The following is a 23856-nucleotide window of genomic DNA, read 5'->3' as shown; positions in this document are numbered from 1 at the left end:
CTTCAATTGATCTTCCATCTTTGTATGCTTGCTTGGGAGATGATGTGAGCTCCACTTAGCTCCTTTGACTCTTGTTGGGTACATCTTCAAGCATTACCATGTAGTGTGTTGGTTTCTTCAATGATCAATCCTATCTTAAACACAACACTTCAAAGCAAATTGATTAGTATTCAAAAACACAATCAATTATGTTTAGAATCATCAAAACAAGATTGGAGAGTAGACCCTTGGGCTTACAGTAACACTCAAAGGGTCTCAACTACTCAAAGAGTCTCAAACCAACACAAAACATTTATACTCAAAGAGTCTCAACTACCCGAAGAGTCTGTAACACTCAAAGGGTCTCAACTACTCAAAGAGTCTCAAACCAACACAAAAATATTTATACTCAAAGAGTCTCAACTACTCGAAGAGTCTGTAACACTCAAAGGGTCTTAACTACTCAAAGAGTCTCAAACCAACACAAAACATTTATACTCAAAGAGTCTCAACTACCCGAAGAGTCTGTAACACTCAATGGGTCTCAACTACTCAAAGAGTCTCAAACCAACACAAAATATTTATACTCAAAGAGTCTCAACTACCCGAAGAGTCTGTAAGACTCAAAAGGTCTCAACTACTCAAAGAGTCTCAAACCAACACAAAACATTTATACTCAAAGAGTCTCAACTACTCGAAGAGTCTGTAACACTCAAAGGGTCTCAGCTAGTCAAAGAGTCTCAAACCAATACAAAAACATTTATACTCAAAGAGTCTCAACTACCCGAAGAGTTTGTAACACTCAAAGGGTCTCAACTACTCAAAGAGTCTCAAACCAACACAAAACATTTATACTCAGAGAGTCTTAACTACCCGAAGAGTCTGTAACACTCAAAGGGCTAGACTTCTTTCTGTTGTTGTCGGGGAACAACTACTTGTGAAGCAATCCGCCCGTTCTGAGCCATGCGATGTGATTCAGGCTGGACAGTTCGACCAGTGGGTGCTCAATTACTCCTCCGTCCTGCATTTGTAATGGGACTTGGAACAACTTTTAGTTCAGGTCCCACGGATGGCACCAATCTGTTAGGCCTAAAATCGGTAACAGATGAGGCAGTGACGAAGGACCTGATCTGGCGGGTCCGAACGCTAAAGCAATTAAGGATTACGTCCTGCACAGAACACAAGGTGAGAAGACCAACTCGGAGTCGTAGCTCCGGACGGGCCCTTCGACAGTTAAGTCAGTAATGGGCACAAAATTGGGAAAACAAAGCTAGAGATGATGGCTTTTTTTTAGAGATCCCCTTACCTTTGAGGCTTAGGAGGCTTTTTATAGTAGAGTTTTGGGTATTGGATTACCCTTTTGCCCTTGGGGACAGGTGTCAACCTATTAGTGGATCAAACTTTACCCTTTCCTTCATGCCCTTGGATAGGTACAAGAGTGTGGTTGGGCAAGGTTTACACTTGATCTTTCCTTTTTTAGCCTGTAATGGCCCTATTACCCCTTGTTGGGTGGTGAGCATGTGGGCTTGCCTTGGTGCCACGTGTTGATCCGTGAGTGGGGGATCTTTTTACAACTCATCAGATGCCCCCCACTTCCTTAGACATGTGAGGGGTGATGAAGTAGTTGTGCACCATAGCTTCGGCAGTTTGTCTTAGTATGCTTACCCTCTAGGTCGGCCATGGTAGGTCGGCTGGCTCAGGTCGTCCGCCTCAGGTTGGCTGGTTTACAGATCAACCGGAAAATATTTCAGGTCGGCCGAAAAATCAATGAGCTACAACTTGGCCTCCTACAGGTTATGTTTTACCCACACGTTATATCTAGCTCGGCTGGAGAAGTTCTGAACTGCTTGAAGGATTGGATTTTGAGGCCAAATATCCTAGTCGGCCTGATCTGTTCTGAACAGCTTGAAGAACTGGATTTGGAGGCCAAATATCCTGGTCGACCGAATATGTTCCAAACGGCTTGAAGAACTGAATTTTGAGGCCAAATATCATGTTTGGCTACACTTGTTGTGAACGGCCGGATGAACTGGATTTGCAAGCTAAATATTTTGTTCGGCCTTAGAAGTTCAAGTCGTCTTTGATGAACTGGATTTGGAAGTAAGATATCATGTTCGGCTTAAGACGTTCTGGTCGTCTTGAAGAACTGGATTTGGAAGCCAAATATCCTGTTCGGCTTAAGACGTTCTGGTTGTCTTGAAGAACTAGACTTAGAAGTAAGATATCCTATTCGGCTTAAGACGTTCTGGTCGTCTTGAAGAACTGGATTTGGAAGCCAAATATCCTGTTCTTCTTAAGTCGTTCTGGTCGTCTTGAAGAACTGGATTTGAAGGCCAAGTAATCATTTTCGTCTTAAGACGTTCTGGTCGTCTTGAAGAACTAGATTTGGAAGCCAAATATCCTATTCGGCTAAAGACGTTCTAGTCGTCTTGAAGAACTGCATTTGGAGGCCAAGTATCCTGTTCGACCATACTTGTTCTGAATGGCCGGATTAACTGAATTTGCAAGCCAAATATCTTGTTCGGCCTAAGACGTTCTAGTCATATTGAAGAACTAGATTTGGAGGCCAAGTAATCCTGTTCGGCTTAAGACGTTCTGGTCGTCTTGAAAAACTGAATTTTGAAGCAAGATATCTCGTTCGTCTTAAAACGTTCTGGTCGTCTTGAAGAACTGGATTTGGAATTAAGATACCCTGTTCGACTTAAGACGTTCTGCTCGTCTTGAAGAATTGCATTTGAAAGCCAAACATCCTATTCGGCTTAAGACGTTCTGGTCGTCTTGAAGAACTAGATTTGGAAGCCAAATATCCTGTTCGTCTTAAGACGTTATGGTCATCTTGAAGAACTGGATTTGGAGGCCAAGTAATCCTGTTCAGCTTAAGACGTCATGGTCATCTTGAAGAACTGGATTTGGAAGCCAAATATCCTGTTCGGCTTAAGACGTTCTGGTCGTCTTGAAGAACTGGATTTGGAGGCCAAGTATCCTATTCGGCCATACTTGTTCTAAACGGCCGGATGAACTGGATTTGCAAGCCAAATATCATATTCGGCGTAAGACGTTCTGGTCGTCTTGATGAACTGGAATTGGAGGCCAAGTAATCCTGTTCGTCTTAAGACGTTCTGGTCATCTTGAAGAACTGAATTTGGAGGCCAAGTATCCTGTTCGGACATTTTTTGGTCGGCCTGAGATGACCAGAAATTTGTCGCGCAATATCCTGATCGGCTTGAGATGACAAGATTTTTGTCGCGCTATATTGTGTAGATTACCAGAAATTTGTTGCGCAATATTATGGTGGGCTTGAGATGACTAGAAATTTGTCGCGCTATATTGTGGTCGGCTTGAGATGACCAGAAATGTGTCGCGCAATATCCTGGTTGGCTTGAGATGACCAGATTTCTATCGCGTTATATCCTGGTCGGCTTGAGATGACCAAAAAATTGTTGTGCAATATCTTGGTCGGCTTCAGATTACCAGAAATTTATTGCGCCATATCGTGGTCGGCTTGAGAGGACCAGAAATTTGTCGCTCAATATCGTGGTCGGCTTGAGATGACCAGATTTTTGTCTTGCAGCGGATGACGCTATATCTTGGTCGGCTTGAGATGACTAGAATTTTGTCTTGTAGCGAATCATGCTATATCCTGGTTTGCTTGAGATGACTAGATTTTTGTCTTGTAGCCAATGACGCTATATCCTGGTCGGCTTGAGAGAATTTTATCTTGTAGCGAACCATCCTGGTCGGCTTGAGATAACTAGAATTTTATCCTGTAGCAGATGACGTTGTATCCGGGTCGGCTTGAGATGACCAGGATATAGCGCAATCTGCTAAAAGGGAAAATAGAATTTTGTCTTGTAGCGAATCATGCCATGTCCTGGTCGGCTTCAGATGACCAGAATTTTATCCTGTAGCACATCGCGTTATATCCTGTTCGGCTTCAGATGACCAGAATTTTGAAGTGAAATACCATGTCCTGCCATGTGTGCTCTGAACGGCTGGACGAACTGAATTTTGGGGTGAAATATCCTATTCGGCCATATACGCTCTGAACAGCTTCGGATGACCAAGATTTTGAAGTGAAATATCCTATCCGGCCATGTGTGCTCTGAACGGCTGAAGGAACTAGATTTTGGATGCGCTGTCACTTGCTCTCCGTGGACAAGTCTGAAAGGTTGTGTTGTATCCAGGTCGGCCAAATTGTGGTCGAACTGGTCATCACGGCAAGCTTCAGCTACTCCTTTTTGGATAGGGTTATTCGTTACATTAGTAACGACTCGATCTTCGACCTAGCTCGAGGCAGGCTTTTGGTCCGAAGCGAGCACGTTCAAATCAAGTTAGAAATTAGGATTTTACAGTTTCAACCGGACAGGTCGTTTTAGGCCCAACCCGTGGTGGTCCTTAGGCTTTAGGCATGTCCAACCCGAGCTGGGACTCATGTTTTTGGACTTATGTTTATTCTACCGGAATTGGTCAGTTTCAGGCCTAACCCGAGGTGGACCTCAGGCTTTAGGCATCTCCAACCCAAGCTGGGACTCATGTTTTTGGACTTATGTTTATTCTAACTAAGCAGGTCGGTCTTAGCCCCAATCCGAGGTGGAACTTCGGCTTTAGGCATGTCCTACCCGAGCTGGGACTCAGGTTTTTCGACTTATGTTTATTCTAACAGAGCAAGTCGGTCTTACGCCCAACCCGAGGTGGACCTCAGGCTTTAGGCATGTCCAACCCGAGCTGGGACTCAAGTTTTTGGACTTATGTTTATTCTACCGGAATGGGTCAGTTTCAGGCCCAACCCGAGGTGGACCTCAGGGCTTAGGCATCTCCAACCCAAGCTGGGACTCAGGTTTTTGGACTTGTGTTTATTCTAACAGAGCAGGTCGGTCTTACGCCCAACCCGAGGTGGACCTCAGGCTTTAGGCATGTCCAACCCGAGCTGGGACTCAGGTTTTTGGACTTATACCTCTTGTTTCCTTTGGAAAGCATTTTTGCCGACCACCTAACAAAATCTTATTGTCTGATCGCAGCCAAGATACGGGTTCTGGACGTGTTGAGGGGTGTGTAGCTCTCTTCCCTTCTCTGAGGGCTCCTTTCTCTTTTTGAAGGCTTATCCTCCCTACGTTGCTTCGTAGGGTTTCTCTTTCGAAGTTCTCCTCCGGTTCGAATTCAGAGCAGCTAACATCTCTTCTATGGATATATATTCTTCGGCTCCAGTCATGACATCCGCTAAGGAGTGTGGGTTTCGGCGGGCTATTGAACACCGAAACTCGTTGGACTCGGCACCTGCAAGGAGTGCATTCGTGGCGGCAGAAGGATCTAAGCTCTTGAAGAGCTTCTCTGTTGAATCGGCACATGAACGCTTTCAGAGACTCGCCGTCCTCTTGTCTTAACGCCGTTAAGGATGCCGCTGTCTTTCGTTGCCTTCGACTACTCATGGAGTGTCGGACCGGATCATCTCCAAAATCTACGAAATTATCAACGGAGTTCTGCTTGAGTCGCAGATACCAATCTCTAGCGGCCCCCATCAAGGTAGTGGGAAAGGCCGTGCAAAGGAACCCGTCCGAAGAGCCCTGGAGGAGGATCATGGTTCTGAACATCTCCAGATGATCCACAGGATCAATTGTTCCATCATATCACAGGACTGACGGCATCTTGAACCCTTTGGGCGCTGGCGCGCTTAATACTTTATTTATAATGGGACGTCTGCTTGAGAATGGTCTTTGAAATCTCGGTTGGGCAACTAAGAGGGGGGTGAATTGGTTGGGTATTAAAATTTCTACTCTTTTAGTATTTCTTTTCAAAAGATTACTAACACTTGTTAATTAGTCTTTGGTTAATAAAGGTTAGCAAAAATAAAAGTAGAGGAATGAACAACCACAAAGCAAATAAGAAAAGGGGAAGAGTAATAGAAGAGATACCACACTAAGATTTATAGTGGTTCGGTCTTATAACTCCAAGACCTACTCCACTCTTCCCAAGTTTGTGTCCTTGAGGGAATCCACTAAAAGTATGATTCTTGGTACAACAAAGAAGGCTCCGCGTCTTCAACACTTGCCCACGAAGATGGGTCCGCGTCTCCGAGCACTCGCCAATTTCAAGGGGTTTAATATTGGTGCCCTTTCCACCTTTACAATGATTTTCAAATTACAATATGTGAATGCCTTCAGTTAAGGCTAATACATCACTTCAATACAAGAAATCTTCTCCAAATGATTTGCAAGTGAGCTTGATGAGAACTTCTCCAATGATGGGATTGCAAGTGAGCTTGGGAGATCTTCAAAGATGTTGAAGGCAAGTGAGCTTGAGTGATTCTTCTTCAACTAGATTGCAAGTAGGCTAAAGGAAATCTTCTTCAAGGTAGATTGCAAGATTTTGGACAAAGAAGAAGAACTTTTTGTAAAGATTGCTTGAAAACTTAAATCACACTTAGGGTTCTTTTCTCAAGCTTGCAAAAATCTTAGAATGATGAAAATAAACTCATATATATAGCCCCTTAGAAGATATAACCGTTGGAGGACATATTGGGCATTTTTGGGTTTTGAAAAATCAAAAAAAGAACCAGCCGCAACTTCCAACAGTCATATTTTCCCGACGCCAGACGTCTGCCCAGACGTCTGGTTGCTTCCAGGGATTAACCAGATGATCGGGCAGACCTCTGCCGCAAGGTCTGGTTTGCAAGTTCACTTATCAAATGAATGAGTTTTTCTCTGAATTTTTGTACACATATGTATTGATATTAGGGAAGATTATGTACCAAAATTTAGCTCATTTGAAAACCGTTTGGGTCCCTTTTTGATCCACCAGATGATCGGACCAGACTTCTGCCGCAAGGTCCGGTCTGCAAGTTTGGCTAGTAAATGAATGAGTTTTCTTCCCAAATTTTGTACATATTAAAGTAGGTATGAGATAAATGTGTGGCCAAAATTTCAGCTCAATCGGAAAACATTTGGGTCCCTTCGTGATAGAAAAGAAAATGGTCTTAATTATGGTTTTCAAAGGATGTTTGGATTTTTGCGTTAAAAAACACTTTGGAAACACTTTGAAAATACTAGCAATCTTGTTTTAAAGATGATTTCCATTTGACCTACTCTTGAATAGTCCTCTTGAGTCCGGTGGTTGAATGAGCATGCTTATCCTTCCTTGTACATGCTTGTTCTTTGGTCTTTAATTTGACTTAGCTCTTAATGACTCCATCTTGATGTTGATTGCTCTTCTCTAAGGTTCAACTTGATTTGTCTTTGTCCTTCTTGGTTGACGGATCTTCACTATGCCTTTGATCACCATGTTCTACCTTGTTGTCAATCTTGATAATCTAAGTTTCATGTATGAGCTTATCATGGTAAAATCATTAATACCAACCTACTTCGATCAATGTGGGTTTGTTGTCATCAAAACAATGAGTAGGGCCACACATGGGAACCCTTGGGCTAACATTCTCCCCCTTTTTTATGATGACAAACTCATATTGATCGGAGGCAAGGAGCTTCCCTAAATGGAATGATAGAAGCATAATGTGCTCCCTCTCAATTGTGGATCCATTTTACTTGCCATTTCAAAGTTATATGACTGCAATTTTAAGATTAGCATTAAGGTATATGAAATAACATTTGTAAGCAAGTATAAGCACAAACTCCCCTTGAATCATATGAGTGTAAGCTCCCCTTCAAATTATGCTATCAATAATGAGGTAGCACATAAATTGGGTAGCATGTTACTGTTTTTCTCCCTCTTTTGGCATCACCAAAAAGGGAAATCTTAATATACATATATATATATATATATATATATAAAAGTAACACACATATGACATATTCATGGTTTAGATGGCAGCAAGTGGCCGAATGAGTTAGGTGTATTAATTTAGGGTGAAGGTACGACCTCCCTCTTAGGATCTAAAAGGGCTAATGGCACCAATTGATTGGCTTTTAAAATTTAGGGTTACCATCTTGACCATGAAGCCATTTACCAAACAAGGGTGATAATAAATAGGTAGATAGAGATAGACAAATAAACCAACATACATGAAAATCCACCACAAACCAAGCAACATCCATACAAAGTAAGCAACAAAATCCATGGGAATCCATCAAGTCATAGTTTGATTTTTTTTTTTTTTTTTAATTAAACATCACAATCCATGTATCATTGAGGGATAGAAGATAGATCAAATTAAACAGCCAAATAATTCATTCATTTCATGTAACCCTTTGAGTACAGGAACCATATAGCAAAAGGACACAATCATAACAAAAGTCACATGGGTGAGGTCTATAGACCAATACATCAATATCCTACTCAAGCTCTACCCATGGCCATACAAAAAACAGATGAGCACACAAACGACCCTAGTGACAAGGAGAAAGGAAACGAGTCCTAAACAAAGAGTCAAAGCAAACTAATCCTAAGTAGATGCAAAAGGAACTTTTAAGTCAGAATCAAGGTAGAGCTACTCGGCAGGAGGAAAAGCATCTCTCCATCCCATACGGCGCTCAAAATGATCGAATCGGCTCTCAATATGCTGCTGGAAGGCCATAAGATCTCTGTATGTGACAGGGCGATCCATAGGATCAATCTAAGGAGCAGGAGGCTCCTCATCTCCATCTACTGCAGCTGCTTCGCCTTCATCATTGTCTTCCTCCTCTTCTTCAGCTGCTTCTTCTTCTTCGTCTTCTTCGTCTTCTGCTTCTTCGTCCTCTTCTTCCTCTTCTTCGTCTTCAAGACGAGGATGATCCTGCACCACTCTCTCCATCCGATCAGGGTCCATTCTCATTTTTCTGATAGTAGTCTTGTCAATTTGCTTGGCCGATTTCTCTTTCAAGTCTCCTACTACTGAGATAGCAAAGTGAGTCAGGATTTTGGTGATAACCATGCCATAGGGTAAAGATCCAGTCCTCAGAGGAGCAACGTTTAAGTGGTTGAAAATGATGTAGCCCAGATTCAGAGCAGTACCAGTCATCAGGCAATATAGCACAAAAGCATCTAAGGGCCTCACCTCATTCTTCGAACCACCTCTAGGCAGAATCGTGTTCACAATGATATTATGCAAGACCCTTGCCTTGGGCATCAAATCATGGGCCTGAATTGTCCCGCCAGGGATGTAACGTCTACAGATTGTCCGATACACATCTTTGCGTGTGGTCCCACGCTCCTCAATCTCATCAGTACGCCAGAAATAGATCATAGGGCCAGTCGCTGGAACTCCTAAGATCTCACAAAATGCGGTGAACGTAAGGTCAATCGGCGTAGATTTCACAGTGGATTTCAGTTGCCATTTATCTACTGAATCATCTAATTGAGCGTAGAAGACTTTGCACAGAGTAGGGTAGATGGGTTCATTGATTTGAAGAAAGGGAGACCACTCCAAGGTATCAAAGCATGATCGAATACGATAAGCAGTAAGAGCCTCAAAATTCACATATCTACCAGAGACTACCTTTCTTGGAGCCATTTCCTCAAAGATTGCTAGAGCTCACCGATTCTGAATGCCAAAATTCGCGGATGATTGTCCATATCGTGACCGGGTTGGCCGTCGAGAACGAGAGCCACGTTCTTCTTCAACGTCGTCGAACCGCATGTTGGATGGCATGTTAGGGTTTCGAGTGGGTCGAGGGTTTCGAGACATTGTTCAAGGATTTTCAAGGAAAATCAAGGAAGGATGGAGGAAACCACAAGAGGGTGAAGTAAATCTATGGTTTAATGATCAACTCAACAAAACCCCACAAAATCTAATGGATTTGGAGTTAAATCCACGGTTTTTTAGCCAGAAGAGAAGAAAATCAAGAAAAGAGCAAGGAAATGAGGAGGTTTCAAGAGTTTTGACAAGTTTCCCCCCAAACTTTGAAGTTTGAAACAAAAAAAAATAAGGAGAAGCAAAGATATCAAGGTGGAGAGATGATAGTTTAGGCAAGAGAGAGGTGTGTTAGGGTTTAGAAGTAGAGAAAATCAGTTTTTGAGGTGAATCCTACAAGAATGGAATGGGGTTTTAGGCAAGGAGTAGATGACTAGGGTTGAGAGGAAAAGAGAGTGAAAGGGATGAGAAGATAAAGCCCTACACAGAGGTTAAATGCACGTCCTAAAAACGTATCACAAAATACCCAAAAAAAATGCATCCCTTTTTTTTTAAAATCTGTTCGAGTCCAGACGTCTGGATGAGTCCATCAACTCATAAGTGGGAATTTGAGTGGGGTTGATTTTTTTTGGTATTTTTCCTTACTCATATTTCTTAAAACACACTATATTTTTTGTTTGGATATTGATTTTGAGTTAGTTTGAAAATTTTGAAAAATGTGTGTTTTTGAAAACCTTTCTAAGTGTTGAAAGTCAAGTGAAATTGCATGAAATGAGATTGACACCATGATGAGTGAGTTTGCTGAGTTTGACGATGTTCGCAACTCACAAATAATCTTTTTGACATGTTGGGATAATAAGATTAGATCCAAGTGACAAAATTCTCATTTGGGTGCATGGATGGATTTTCGAGTGTTTTTTACCAAAAGTGAGATTTTTGGGAATCCATTGAGTTGGATATGTCACAATCATTTCATAGGATTCATGGGCTCACAAATATCATATAACATTAAGTCATAACAAACAAACAAGACAAATGCAAGCAAATTTGATCTCAAAGCCCCTTTTTCTTTATAACTACTTAGTCAATTCTTTCACTTGATCTCCACTCCAAATGTTCAAGGCACTTCTTATATCACACATCCTCTCTTCACTTAGGGGTTTTGTGAAGATATTGGCAAGTTGGACTTCAGTATTGATGTATTCCAAGCATATATCCCCCTTAAGTGCATGATCCCTAATGAAATGGTGCATTATTTCAATGTGTTTTGTTCTTGAATGTTGTATAGGATTTTTTGTTAAGTTGATAGCACTAGTATTATCACATAAGATGGGAATATTATGCAATTTAATGCCATAGTCCATCAATGTGTTCTTCATCCAGAGGACTTGAGCACAACAAGCCCCTGCAGCCACATATTCAGCTTCAGTTGTGGAGGTGGCTACGGAGTTTTGTTTCTTACTAAACCATGAGACAAGAGATTTTCCAAGAAACTGGCAAGTCCCACTAGTGCTCTTTCTATCAATCCTACACCCAGCAAAGTCGGCATCCGAAAACCCAGTGAGGTTGAATTCACTAGTCCTTTCATACCACAAGCCAAGACTTTGGGTGCCTTTAAGATATTTGAAGATTCTTTTTACTGCAGATAGGTGAGACTCCTTTGGAGCAGACTGAAACCTTGCACATAAACAGACACTAAACATAATGTCTGGCCTACTGCCACTCAAGTAGAGGAGACTACCTATCATACCCCTATACATCTTCTCATCCACAACTTTTCCAAATTCATCCTTATCTAGTTTACATGTGACACTCATGGGTGTTCTCATGATCTTGCAATTATCCATTCCAAATTTTTTGATAAGTTCTTTCGTGTATTTTTCTTGATGTACAAATATGCCATTCTTAAGTTGTTTAATTTGCAAGCCAAGAAAGTAGTTTAGTTCACCCATCATGCTCATTTCAAATTCATTTTTCATTAAGTTTGTAAACTCATCACACAAAGATTCATTTGAAGATCCAAATGTAGTATCATCCACATAGATTTGCACAATTAAAATGTCTTCATTTTTTTCTTTTAATAAATAATGTTTTATCTACTTTACCCATTTCAAATCCTTTCTCAACAAGGAATGTACTTAGCCTCTCATACCAAGCCCTAGGGGCTTGCTTTAAACCATATAATGCCTTATCTAGCTTGAATACATGGTATGGATGCTTGTAGTCTTCAAAGCCAGGGGGCTGCCATTTAAGAAAGCACTTTTGACATCCATTTGAAATAGTTTGAATCCTTTATGACTTGCATATGCCAAGAGCATCCTAATGGCTTCTAATCGGGCCACAGGAGCAAAAGTTTCTTCATAATCAATGCCCTCCTCCTGATTGTACCCTTGGGCTACTAGTCTAGCTTTATTTCTAGTGATAGTTCCGTGTTCATCAAGTTTGTTTCTATAGACCCATCTTGTTCCTATGACAGGGTGATCACTAGGTCTAGGCACTAATTTCCAAACTTTATTTCTCTCAAATTGGTCAAGCTCTTCTTGCATTGCCATCATCCAAAATTCATCATTTTCAGCTTCATTGATGGACTTTGGTTCAATCTCAGATAAGAATGCCACATTAGCACTAATATTTCTATAGTATGATCTTGTTCTAACAGGTTGTGAGGCATCTCCTAAGATTTGAGTTTCAAGGTGATTGGCTAAGATTCTCTTTTCCTTAGGTAGGTCCACAATTTGTTCTTCCTCTTCCCTTGATTCATTATCTATGACTTATTCTTTAGGAGGATTAGAGGATATTTCTATTTGATTTACAATAGGCTCATCTTCATGCAACATCTCTATTTGGGATGGCTCTCTTTCATCAAATGTTACATGGACGGACTCCTCAATAATCAAGGTCCTTCTATTGAATACTCTATATGCATTACTATGTGTTGAGTATCCTACAAATATCCCCTCATCTGTCTTAGGGTCAAATTTATGCAAATTATCCTTGATATTAAGAATGAAACATTTACAACCAAACACTCTAAGGTAATCAAGATTGCTTTTTCTACCTTTCCACATTTCATAGGGAGTCTTTTTAGTTGAGGGCCTCAAATAGACTTATATTCATAATATGACATGTAGTGTTTACGGCTTCGGCCCAAAAATATCTAGGGATGTTACTTTCATTTAACATTGTTCTAGCCATTTCTTGAATAGTTCTATTTCTTCTTTCGGCTACTCCATTTTGTTGAGGTGTTCTAGGTGCAGAAAAGTTATGATAGATTCCATTCTTAGCACAGTATTGTTCAAAATGACAATTCTCAAATTCAGTGCCATAATCACTTCTAATTTGTGCAATTGCAATACCTAGTTCATTTTGTATTCTATTGGCTAATTTAAAAAAACATATCAAAAGATTCATCTTTATGAGCAAGAAATAACACCCAAGTATATCTAGTGAAATCATTAATAATCACATATACATATCTTCTTCCACCAAGGCTACTAGTTTTCATTGGTCCGAAGAGATCCATATGTAATAGCTCAAGTGGATAAGAAGTAGAGACAATGCTCTTAGGTGTTAAAGATGTTTTGATTTTTTTACCCATTTGACATGCTTTACAAATGTGATCTTTGACATTTGGGTAAACCAATCACGGCATCTCTAGATGATATTTTAGAAATTAGTTCCATGCTAGCATGACCTAATCTTCTATGCCATAGCCATGAGTTTTCACCAATGGCGGAAAGACATTTTACATTTTGAGCTTTTAGGTCATCTAAGCTTATGGTGTACACATTTCCATTCCTATTTCCTTTAAATTGGATTTCACCATTCAATTTATTCTCAATTATGCATGTATCATGTTCAAATATAACTCTATGTCCACTATCACATAGTTGACTAATGCTAATCAGGTTATGTGACAAACCATCAACAAGTAAAACATCGTGGATAGGGGATTTAGAGTTACCTATGATTCCTTGACCTATGACTTTCCCTTTCTTATCATCTCCAAAGGTAACTAATCCACCATCCTTGATAGAGAGAGACTCAAAATGAGATAAGTTTCCGGTCATATGTCTTGAGCATCCACTATCAATGTACCACTTGTCTTGCTTGGTTTGGCTCCTCAAGCAGACCTACATTTAGATACTACATTAGTTCATTTCTTAGGAATCCAAACTTTCTTAATCCTAATTTGACTAGTCTCATTCAAAGAACCTTTCTTTACCCACACATACTTAGGATTATTAGCTCCTCAAGGACCGTTTTCCTATGCCAAGCAATTTGTTTAGAGTTAACGTACCTCTATCAAATTTATCAAAAGAAGCATAAAGATCATCATATTTTGCACTTAACTCCTTGTATTCATGTGTCATTTTCTTAATTTCAACATGCAATTTTTTGTTTTCCAAACTAAGTGAATCATTTATTTTTTTAAGCTCATCACTCTCAAAGCTCATGGTCTCATTTTCATTTAAAATGTATTCATGGTCCTTTTGTAACCAACCAAACTCTTTAGTAATGCTAGCAAGAGAGTTTTTAAGAGATTGATTTTTTAACATTTGAGCTTTCAATTCTTTATGCAATTCTTGAAAGGCATCATACAATTCATCATATTTAACATCATTAGAATCATTAACATTGGAGTCTTGTGTTACCTCATTGTCATTTGTAGAGGCCATGAAACACACATTGCAACTTTCTCCTTCCGGTTCATCTTCGGATTCTTCACTCATCTCACGTTCATTCCATGTTGCCGCCATTCCTTTCTTCTTTTCTCTTCTCTTGAAGTTCTCATTTTGTGGAGGCACTTTGTTGAGTGGGCAATCTGGCCTCAAGTGTCCAACCTTCTTGCATTTAAAGCATCTCAGTTGTCCTTCATTTTCTTCTTTCTTTTTGAAGGGTCGAGGAGTTTTTCTCACATTCTTGTTCCTCTTCAAGAATTTGTTGAACTTTCTAGTCATCAAGGCAATCTCCTCATTATCTCCTTCACTTTCTTCTTCGGTACCTGAGTCAACATTCAAAGCAAGTCCTTTTCCCTTTTTGTTTTCGCTTTGGTTCTCATTTGTTTTAAATATCATCTCATGTGTAGTGAGTGATCCTATCAATTCTTCTAGACTTAGTATTGATAAATCTTTAGATTCCGTTATAGCCGTTGATTTTGCTTCCTAAGTCTTTTTAGGTAGTGACCTAAGGACTTTTGCTACTAGTTCTTTGTTTGAAAATTGTTTTCCAAGTCCTTTTAGCCCATTTGTCAAGTTTGAAAACCTAGTATACATTTCCGCTATAGTCTCATTAGGTTGCATTTCAAAGAGTTCATATTCCCTACACATGTAGTTTAATTTGATTCTTTTACTTGATTTGTTCCCTCATGTGTTATCTCTAGAAGATCTCATATTTTATTAGCCGTTTGAAGGTTTGTTACCCTATTAAATTCCTCCGGTGACAAAGCACAAATCAGGGCATTCATAGCCTTAGCATTTACGTTTGAAGCTTGTTGTTCACCTTCGGTCCATTCTTCTAGATCTTTGGTAGGTTCTACATATCCACTTTGAACACTCTTCCAAATTTGAAAATCTTGTTGTAAAAATACTTTCATTCTAGCTTTCCAGTATCCATAGTTAGTTCCATTAAAATAGGGTGGTCTAGTGGTTGATTGTCCTTCTAGCTCTGATACCAAATGAAATCCCAGTTGGGCAACCAAGAGGAGGGTGAATTGGTTGGGTATTAAAATTTCTACTCTTTTAGTATTTCTTTTCAAAAGATTACTAACACTTGTTAATTAGTCTTTGGTTAATAAAGGTTAGCAAAAATAAAAGTAGAGGAATGAACAACCACAAAGCAAATAAGAAAAGGGGAAGAGTAATAGAAGAGATACCACACTAAGATTTATAGTGGTTCAGTCTTATAACTCCAAGACCTACTCCACTCTTCCCAAGTTTGTGTCCTTGAGGGAATCCACTAAAAGTATGATTCTTGGTACAACAAAGAAGGCTCCGCGTCTTCAACACTTGCCCACGAAGATGGGTCCGCGTCTCCGAGCACTCGCCAATTTCAAGGGGTTTAATATTGGTGCCCTTTCCACCTTTACAATGATTTTCAAATTACAATATGTGAATGCCTTCAGTTAAGGCTAATACATCACTTCAATACAAGAAATCTTCTCCAAATGATTTGCAAGTGAGCTTGATGAGAACTTCTCCAATGATGGGATTGCAAGTGAGCTTGGGAGATCTTCAAAGATGTTGAAGGCAAGTGAGCTTGAGTGATTCTTCTTCAACTAGATTGCAAGTAGGCTAAAGGAAATCTTCTTCAAGGTAGATTGCAAGATTTTGGACAAAGAAGAAGAACTTTTTGTAAAGATTGCTTGAAAACTTAAATCACACTTAGGGTTCTTTTCTCAAGCTTGCAAAAATCTTAGAATGATGAAAATAAACTCATATATATAGCCCCTTAGAAGATATAACCGTTGGAGGACATATTGGGCATTTTTGGGTTTTGAAAAATCAAAAAAAGAACCAGCCGCAACTTCCAACAGTCATATTTTCCCGACGCCAGACGTCTGCCCAGACGTCTGGTTGCTTCCAGGGATTAACCAGATGATCGGGCAGACCTCTGCCGCAAGGTCTGGTTTGCAAGTTCACTTATCAAATGAATGAGTTTTTCTCTGAATTTTTGTACACATATGTATTGATATTAGGGAAGATTGTACCAAAATTTAGCTCATTTGAAAACCGTTTGGGTCCCTTTTTGATCCACCAGATGATCGGACCAGACTTCTGCCGCAAGGTCTGGTCTGTAAGTTTGGCTAGTAAATGAATGAGTTTTCTTCCCAAATTTTGTACATATCAAAGTAGGTATGAGATAAAGGTGTGACCAAAATTTCAGCTCAATCGGAAAACATTTGGGTCCCTTCGTGATAGAAAAGCAAATGGTCTTAATTATGGTTTTCAAAGGATGTTTGGATTTTTGCGTTAAAAAACACTTTGGAAACACTTTGAAAATACTTGCAATCTTGTTTAAAAGATGATCTCCATTTGACCTACTCGTGAATAGTCCTCTTGAGTCCGGTGGTTGAATGAACATGCTTATCCTTCCTTGTACATGCTTGTTCTTTGGTCTTTAATTTGACTTAGCTCTTAATGACTCCATCTTGATGTTGATTGCTCTTCTCTAAGGTTCAACTTGATTTGTCTTTGTCATTCTTGGTTGACGGATCTTCACTATGCCTTTGATCACCATGTTCTACCTTGTTGTCGATCTTGGTAATCTAAGTTTCCTGTATGAGCTTATCATGGTAAAATCATTAGTACCAACCTACTTCGATCAATGTGGGTTTGTTGTCATCAAAACAATGAGTAGGGCCACACATGGGAACCCTTGGGCTAACAGTCTTGAAATGGGCTGATTATGATCCTTTGCCAGCTCTTCGATTAGATGATCTATTTCTTCTATTCTTCATAGCAATGGGTCGGCTCTCATCTCTACTCGGCTAGCTGGTCTATTCCTTCTCTCCGTAATGGGATTTGCCACTAAGTCTGAATGACTTTCTGAGCTCTTTCGACGGTGTCAAGATCTCGCCTGTTCTGCACGATCCTCTCTGGCTCGGTGTCTATGCACTGAGCGAGATCGGGATCAGTGACGGGGATGAGGCTCTGTTTGTGCATGTCTTGTTCTGGAGTGATGGACTTGCCTCGAAGAGGAGTGGTGGGTCTGATCACGACGGAGACATACAACCTCTTCCCCTGGGGGCTCAACCTTCCTTGCGGAGGTCGGGAAACTTCTGGAGGATGTTGTTCAGGTACTTGTTGGATCAGGTTCTTGTACTGATCGACAAGGGTTGTCATCTGTTGGGAAAGGATTCGGATTTGCTCAGGTGTAGGAGCTGAAGCGGGAGTTGGATGCTTTGAGCGGGCTAGACTTCGTTCTGTTGTTGTCGGGGAACAACTACTTGTGAAGCAATCCGCCCGTTCTAAGCCATGCGATGTGATTCTGGCTGGACTGTTCGACCAGGGGGTGCTCAATTACTCCTCTGTGTTGCAATTTGTAATGGGACTTGGAACAACTTTTAGTTCGGGTCCCACGGATGGCACCAATCTGTTAGGCCCAAAATCGGTAACAGATGAGGCAGTGACGAAGGAGCTGATCTGGCGGGTCCGACTTGCTGAACCGATTAAGGATTATGTCCTGAACAGAACACAAGGTCAGAAGACCAACCCGGAGTCGTAGCTCCGGACGAGCCCTTCGACAGTCAAGTCAGTAATGGGCACAAAATTGAGAAAACCAAAGCTAGAGATGATGGCATTTTTTTTAGGGATCCCCTTACCTTTAAGCCTTATGGAGATTTTTATAGTAGAGTTTTTGGTATTGGATTACTCTTTTACCCTTGGGGACAGGTGTCAGCCTATTAGTAGATCTAACTTTACCCTTTCCTTCATGCACTTAGACAGGTGCAAGAATTTGGTTAGGCAAGGTTTACACTTGATCTTTCATTTTTTAGGCTGTAATGACCCTATTACCCCTTCTTGGGTGGTGAGCATGTGGGCTTGCCTTGGTGCCACGTGTTGATCCGTGAGTGGGGGATCTTTTCACACCCCATCACTTCCCTTATTTTACTGTCTTAAATTTCTTGTAACCTCTTCCGTTAAATATTCTAAAAATTGTATAAATTATTGCCTTACTTGTAAAATTCTCATATCAGTCGGATATGGGTTTCTTTTTCTTTTTCATGATCTTCCAACCAATGTAATCCCTTCTTTCTTACATATAGCTGTAAAAAGATCATTAGAACTGCATTGTATGTTACAAAAGATATCATGTTTGTGCCATTTTCTAACACTTCTTTACGGTCATCCAGTTCAAAGGAAGCATCATTTTCTGCTGAAGGGATGTAATTCATGAAAAGAAATGAAATTCCATCTTTGAAAGCTGAGAAAATGGGCCTAAATTGCCAGATTTGAGATTAAAAGCAGAAGCAGACATGTCAGTTTGTTCAGAAGCTTTCATCATCACCTCCATCCATTATAAAGGAACCAAATCAGACAAAAGCTTCTACCAAAACTGCTTTTTTAATTTCAGGCACCCAGGAATCTCCAGCCCCTTGTCATTATTCTTGCAGAAATAGAATGATTAGTGGCTACAAGAACTAGAAAAGCCCAAACAAAAAATGGCAAGAGAAAACAAAAAAAGAAATCAAAACTACAAAGGGTTTTCATATTTCTATTTTTATACTCCAATTCTTGTATTTTTCATATAAGCATTTTTGTCCCTCCCCTGTTTACCTGTGACTACAGATATCCAAGAGCTTCTTTCTCCCTTCCACAATCTCATCAAAAAAATCATCAAGCTGCCCAACAATACTTTCACTACCAGATTTCAAAATCCCAAACCAACCCTTCAAATTCTCAACCCTCTCACGAATCCCTCCACCCTCCGATTCGCGTTCTGTTAAACTACCCTGGATTCTCCTCTCCATCTCTGATCTCATTTCATCCAATCCAATCCTTGCCCTCCGAAACTCGTACAACAAAATCCCCGGCCTTCCATCAATCCTACTAATCTCCGCAGAAACCTTCTGCTGTAATCTCGCGGTCGACACCATGAACGCAGACCCAAAAATCAAACCACCTTCGAAACCATGGTGAAAGCCCGATTCGGGCCAACAACAGACTAATCCCCACATTAAGATCATAAGAAGAAAAGAACTGACATTCCTCATCGCATAGAGAACACCCCTGAAACCATTGAATCCATTTAGTTTGGATTCCATAGAGACCTTCTCGTCAAATCTAAGCGACAGGGGTTCGATTCTTGTCTCCATCAATCCTCTGTTCTCTTCTTCCAATCCCACAGCTTCTCTATTGCATCCCAAAATCGCTCTCATGACCTGTTTCATCAGTATAAAAATAGAAATTTGTTAATAAAGAGAATTTTTCGGCCTGGTAGCTCAAGGCATAGCTCAAGGCACAGACCTAAGTCATGAAACAATCCTCAAGGACCAACTAAACAAACACACACTCACACCAAAAATAAATAAATGAAAATAAAAAACAAATACTCTGCAGAGAAGAGAACAAGAAATACTAAAAAGAATCATGGACATGATGGACCTGACGGGAGAGTTGGGGGCTTGGATTGCTGTGGCCATCGAGGGAAGAGGTGATATGGGCTCCGGTAGAATAGTAATTCTCCATGCCGGAGATGCCCGATTTGATGACATGACAGGCCTCCCAAAGTTTGGAGCTTTCGTCCATGTATTCGTCTAGCCATTTCTCGCCCACGGGCAAATGAAGCTTTTGAACCAAGTGGGTGAGTTGGGTATGGAAGGAGCGAAGAAGGGAGAGAACCCGTTGAAGGAATTGAATGGACATGAAATTAGTGGAGTTGAAAGACCGTTCGAGATCGTCAAGGCTCCGTGTTAAGAAAGAGTAGAAGCCATTAACAGAGGTGGAGGAAGGATCCATGGAACAAGACAGAATGAAAAAGAATAAGATAAAAGAGAGATTTTGACTTGGTTAAGAAGGAAGAAGAGTTTGGTGTGGCTAAAGGGAATGACTTAAAAGCTCGAATTTCGATGTGAAAAGGATAGTTGGGGGCAATGATGGGTGTTTCCTATTGAGGGGAAAGGATGATTGGAATCTGCTATTTTCATTTGGTAATGGCAGAATGAGAAGCAATTCAAGAAAAACCTTCTTTTCTTTTCACCTTTATTTCATTTTCTTGACAGTGAAAGAGAAAAAAGAAAAATAGGATTTGTAGTGGTGTCTTCTTCTTCTTTCTTCTTCCTCTGTGAGATGCTGTTTCTTTGATGATGATGTGTTTGCTAACTCCTGCTGTTTTTCAAGTCAGAGTTTGTATTTGTAGGAGGGTGGGATTGGGAATAGGATGAAAAGAAATTCACACTCGGTAAAAGTAGACTATTGACTAGAATTCCGGGAAACTGTTCTAATTTGATTCTTTTGCCTCTTTTTAGTGCCTCGAGCAACTTGCTGATTTTTTTGTATTGAAATTTGTTCTTCTTTCTAGATATTTAACTTTATTTTATCTTTGATTCAAGGAAATGAATGATGGGTTCCTTGTATATAGATTTGTATTATCTATGTACAATTCAAATCTTCTTTTTAGGTTATTCTTTTTTCATTTTTCTCTTATTTTTAGTAATTTTATTTTATTTTATTAAGGTTGCTGTTGTTCTTGGTGGGGAACTACGAAAAATCTACTCATTTGTTTAATTTTTAACTTTTATTGTGGACTGCTCGTGGGGTTTTGGAGAATGGGATACTTGGGAGAATGTTGGTCTTTTGAGACTTCATTGGAAAGTCACTAATCCGTGTTCTTTTTAATTTTTCTTTCATTTATGACATGGCTTTTCTCTCCTGGAAAAGCAGGGGCCGAGAAATCTGGTTTGCAAAATTGCCTAGCAAATCCCTATATATATATATATATATATATATATATATATATATATATATATATATATATATATGGAAAGTGATTGTGAGCGGCTCCTCATATAAGCTTATATGAGCGGCCCCTCATATAAGCTTATATGAGGTGACCGCTAAAAACATGGTGGGCCCACATTTCTGAGGTGATCCGAACCGGTCATTTGATAGGCCCTGACATAGATAGGGGGTGCCCAAAAACTCAGCTCCATAGGATCATCCTAACCCTTCGTACTGTGGAGGTGAAAGAGGGGAAATTGGACGGGTAAGTGGGCAAATTTATACCCATCCATTTCCCCCTCTTTCACCTCCATAGTTCTAAGGGTTGGGATGATCCTATGAAGCTGATTTTTTGGGCACCCCTTATCTATGTCAGGGCCTATCAAATGACCAGTTCGGATCACCCCAGAAATGTGGGCCCGCCATGTTTTTAGCGGTCACCTCATATAAGCTTATATGAGGGGCCGCTCACAATCACTTTCCCCTATATATATATATATATATATATATATATATATATATATATATATATGAGGAATGCTAAACGTAAGGGGCACCCTTCAATTTAGCATTCCTTGTATATAGCTTTGATCAGCCTCGGTGTCGGCTTAGTTGTTGGAGAGCAAGTGGGATCACCTCACCTGCTAAAGTCACATCTTATCAAGGGCCCATTTGGCCTATGTTTGAAGCGGCAAGGAGACCCAATGGTGCCCAGTTTGGTGCATTGCAAGGATGCATGTTTTGAGTTATGCGATCGTACGATTCTTAGACCAATTTGGTGTTCTATCTTGTCTATGTCTACAATTGATATTGTTGGTTTCTGAGTGTTTAAGATGGTTGTTTCCACACACCTCTCTAATGAAAACCGCCAAAGTCAAAATGAGGGGTTGTATCCATTGCTAACAAAACAAAACAAAATTCAAGGACACTGCATATATAGAATGGTCGATGGACGTGAAAAAATTCATTCATGTGTGGGCTTCTGGCCTTCACCAAAGACAGGTGGGGATAACTAGTCCTACGCTGATGCAGCCAATATATCTCTTCTCCGAACCAACATGTGTTTACATGATTCTTTTGTGTATATATTCCCAATCCCCATTTCATAAATTTTCTAAAAAATCGGGAAGAAAAAAATATTTTTTATGAAAATTTGTTTGTTCATTCCAACTACATATCATATTCATTACTACTCTATCTTCCGAGGAACCCTGTTTAAATCATTTTGGTGAATTAGCTCCAGTTGCCTTATTAATTTGATTATCTCATTTGAGAGAAATTATATGGTGAACGTGCATGTAGATCGGTATATATTAGTGGTATGACAGAAGTACCATCCTTGATATTTGATCGAACAGCAACGCCTTAAAAAGGGCACTGCTGTTGGATCAAATATCAAGGGTGGTACCGCCAGTAACGATCTACATGAAACTCTTCATGTGGAATCAGATACGTGGAATTCCTATTTGATATATCTGTCCGGTATTTTACGTTTCTTTTTACCCTCTTAGTTTGATTGCAACCCCCGACCGTAGTTTTGTGCATTAGGCCGACATCAAATGGCCCCACAGAGAGGGAGTTGTGGTCAAATGAATAGAAAGAGAGAAACTTTGAGTCTCGTTGGCCTATGTTAAAGAGGAAGAAAGATATCAATAAAGGGGTTCTTTAGTGTTATTAGAATGTGGTCCAAGGGAAAGCAATAGGCACCAACATAGCCCTTTTGATCATATTTTAAAAGAGTAGGGCCAAAAGAAAAGAAAGGCAGTTAATGTGAGCCCAGGAAAGCAAGAAACACCAAATTGGTATAAGATGGTGTATAATAAACACTAAAAGGTAATTTTAGTTTTTGTATTGTAATCTTCGGCCCCATTGGAGCGGCTAAAGACACGGCCATCTTCCAAAGGAGTGTTAGAGGCAGAGAGGAGAAAAGAGAGTCGGTGGAATGTTTGCTTGAAGCATTACGTGGGTTGCATCTAAGTGGAATGCTAACACGTTGCCTCCAGCCCCGATGATGCCGACTAGATTCCGAGCTGTGTTAGAGCTCACCATATCCAAATGAAGGAGATTTCAAAGGAAGTCAATGAGAAAATAAGAGGTTATGGGCTTTAGCCCATATGGGCCCAAACACCTGGACCATTATCTATGAGCTTATATTTGAAGATATACCCAACAATCTCCTCCTTATGTTCTACATATAGCACGATCCATAGATAGAAAGTGTGATGTTCAAACAATATATTGAACTATCCACATCACATTATCATAAAAGATCTGTAATCCAACTGAAAAACACAAATACTTTTATGAACAAACAAGAATTTTATATACAATAAACTCAACCAAAATGAAGTTTCATATATACATGAACCTCACTGATCTCAGAAAAATTTATACATGGGGTATGATTCTCATCAAGATCCAAAATAAAGTTTCACATATAAGTGAACTCTATACACATACTGAAAGAAGGCACTCAGTCTTTACAACTTTAGAAGATTTACTCATCAAGTAAGTCATCTTCATCAAAGTCAAAATTAAGATGCGCTCCTCCTTTTTCGCCAATCCATGTGAATTACCACAATATGGATTTCATGAGAATGAATCCAACCATTTGTGTAAAACATAAATGACACACATGAATGGCTGAAAAAGTATCAGTATCACTCTCACCATAAGCATCATTGTCAAGTTTCAATAAAGAACAAGACCAAAATAGCTTGTTTTGCAAAGAACCATTCATTATAATTTTCAATAAAGAACAAGACCAAAAATTGATTTCTTTTGCAAACAACCATTTCATGTTTTCATAAAATGTTAAGTCATCTTATCCATATTTGAGTCAAGTTGAATCATCAAGTGTGGAATGTTCAACCCTTC

The 23856-nt window shown here is 39.9% G+C and overlaps 1 protein-coding gene across 1 annotated transcript; it reads right to left on the bottom strand.

Annotated features, from left to right (window-relative positions):
* Window positions 1-18481: 18481 nt before the first annotated feature.
* Window positions 18482-20352, bottom strand: LOC143863856 (uncharacterized). The gene is made up of 2 exons (XM_077374637.1): window positions 19645-20352; window positions 18482-19421 (listed from the first exon to the last, which is right to left on the bottom strand). Exons 1-2 carry the CDS (start codon window positions 19996-19998, stop codon window positions 18813-18815), a joined length of 963 nt encoding a protein of 320 aa, XP_077230752.1. The 5' UTR covers window positions 19999-20352; the 3' UTR covers window positions 18482-18812.
* Window positions 20353-23856: the final 3504 nt, after the last annotated feature.

This window comes from Tasmannia lanceolata, unplaced genomic scaffold, assembly GCF_043159265.1.
Source record: "Tasmannia lanceolata isolate RefF3 unplaced genomic scaffold, GAP_Taslan_0.1 ptg000044l, whole genome shotgun sequence".
Taxonomy (NCBI): domain Eukaryota; kingdom Viridiplantae; phylum Streptophyta; class Magnoliopsida; order Canellales; family Winteraceae; genus Tasmannia; species Tasmannia lanceolata.
Note: the sequence above shows the minus strand (reverse complement) of the source record. Positions and strands in the feature narration are given on the sequence as shown.

What these genes read in the sequence shown, in the direction of transcription:
- LOC143863856 (XM_077374637.1), bottom strand. Translation starts at nt 19,998, where the DNA reads ATGGATCCTTCCTCCACCTCTGTTAATGGCTTCTACTCTTTCTTAACA. An exon ending in GCCCCCAACTCTCCCGTCAG is followed by an intron (nt 19,422 to 19,644) that starts GTCCATCATGTC and finishes CTGATGAAACAG; the next exon opens with GTCATGAGAGCGATTTTGGG.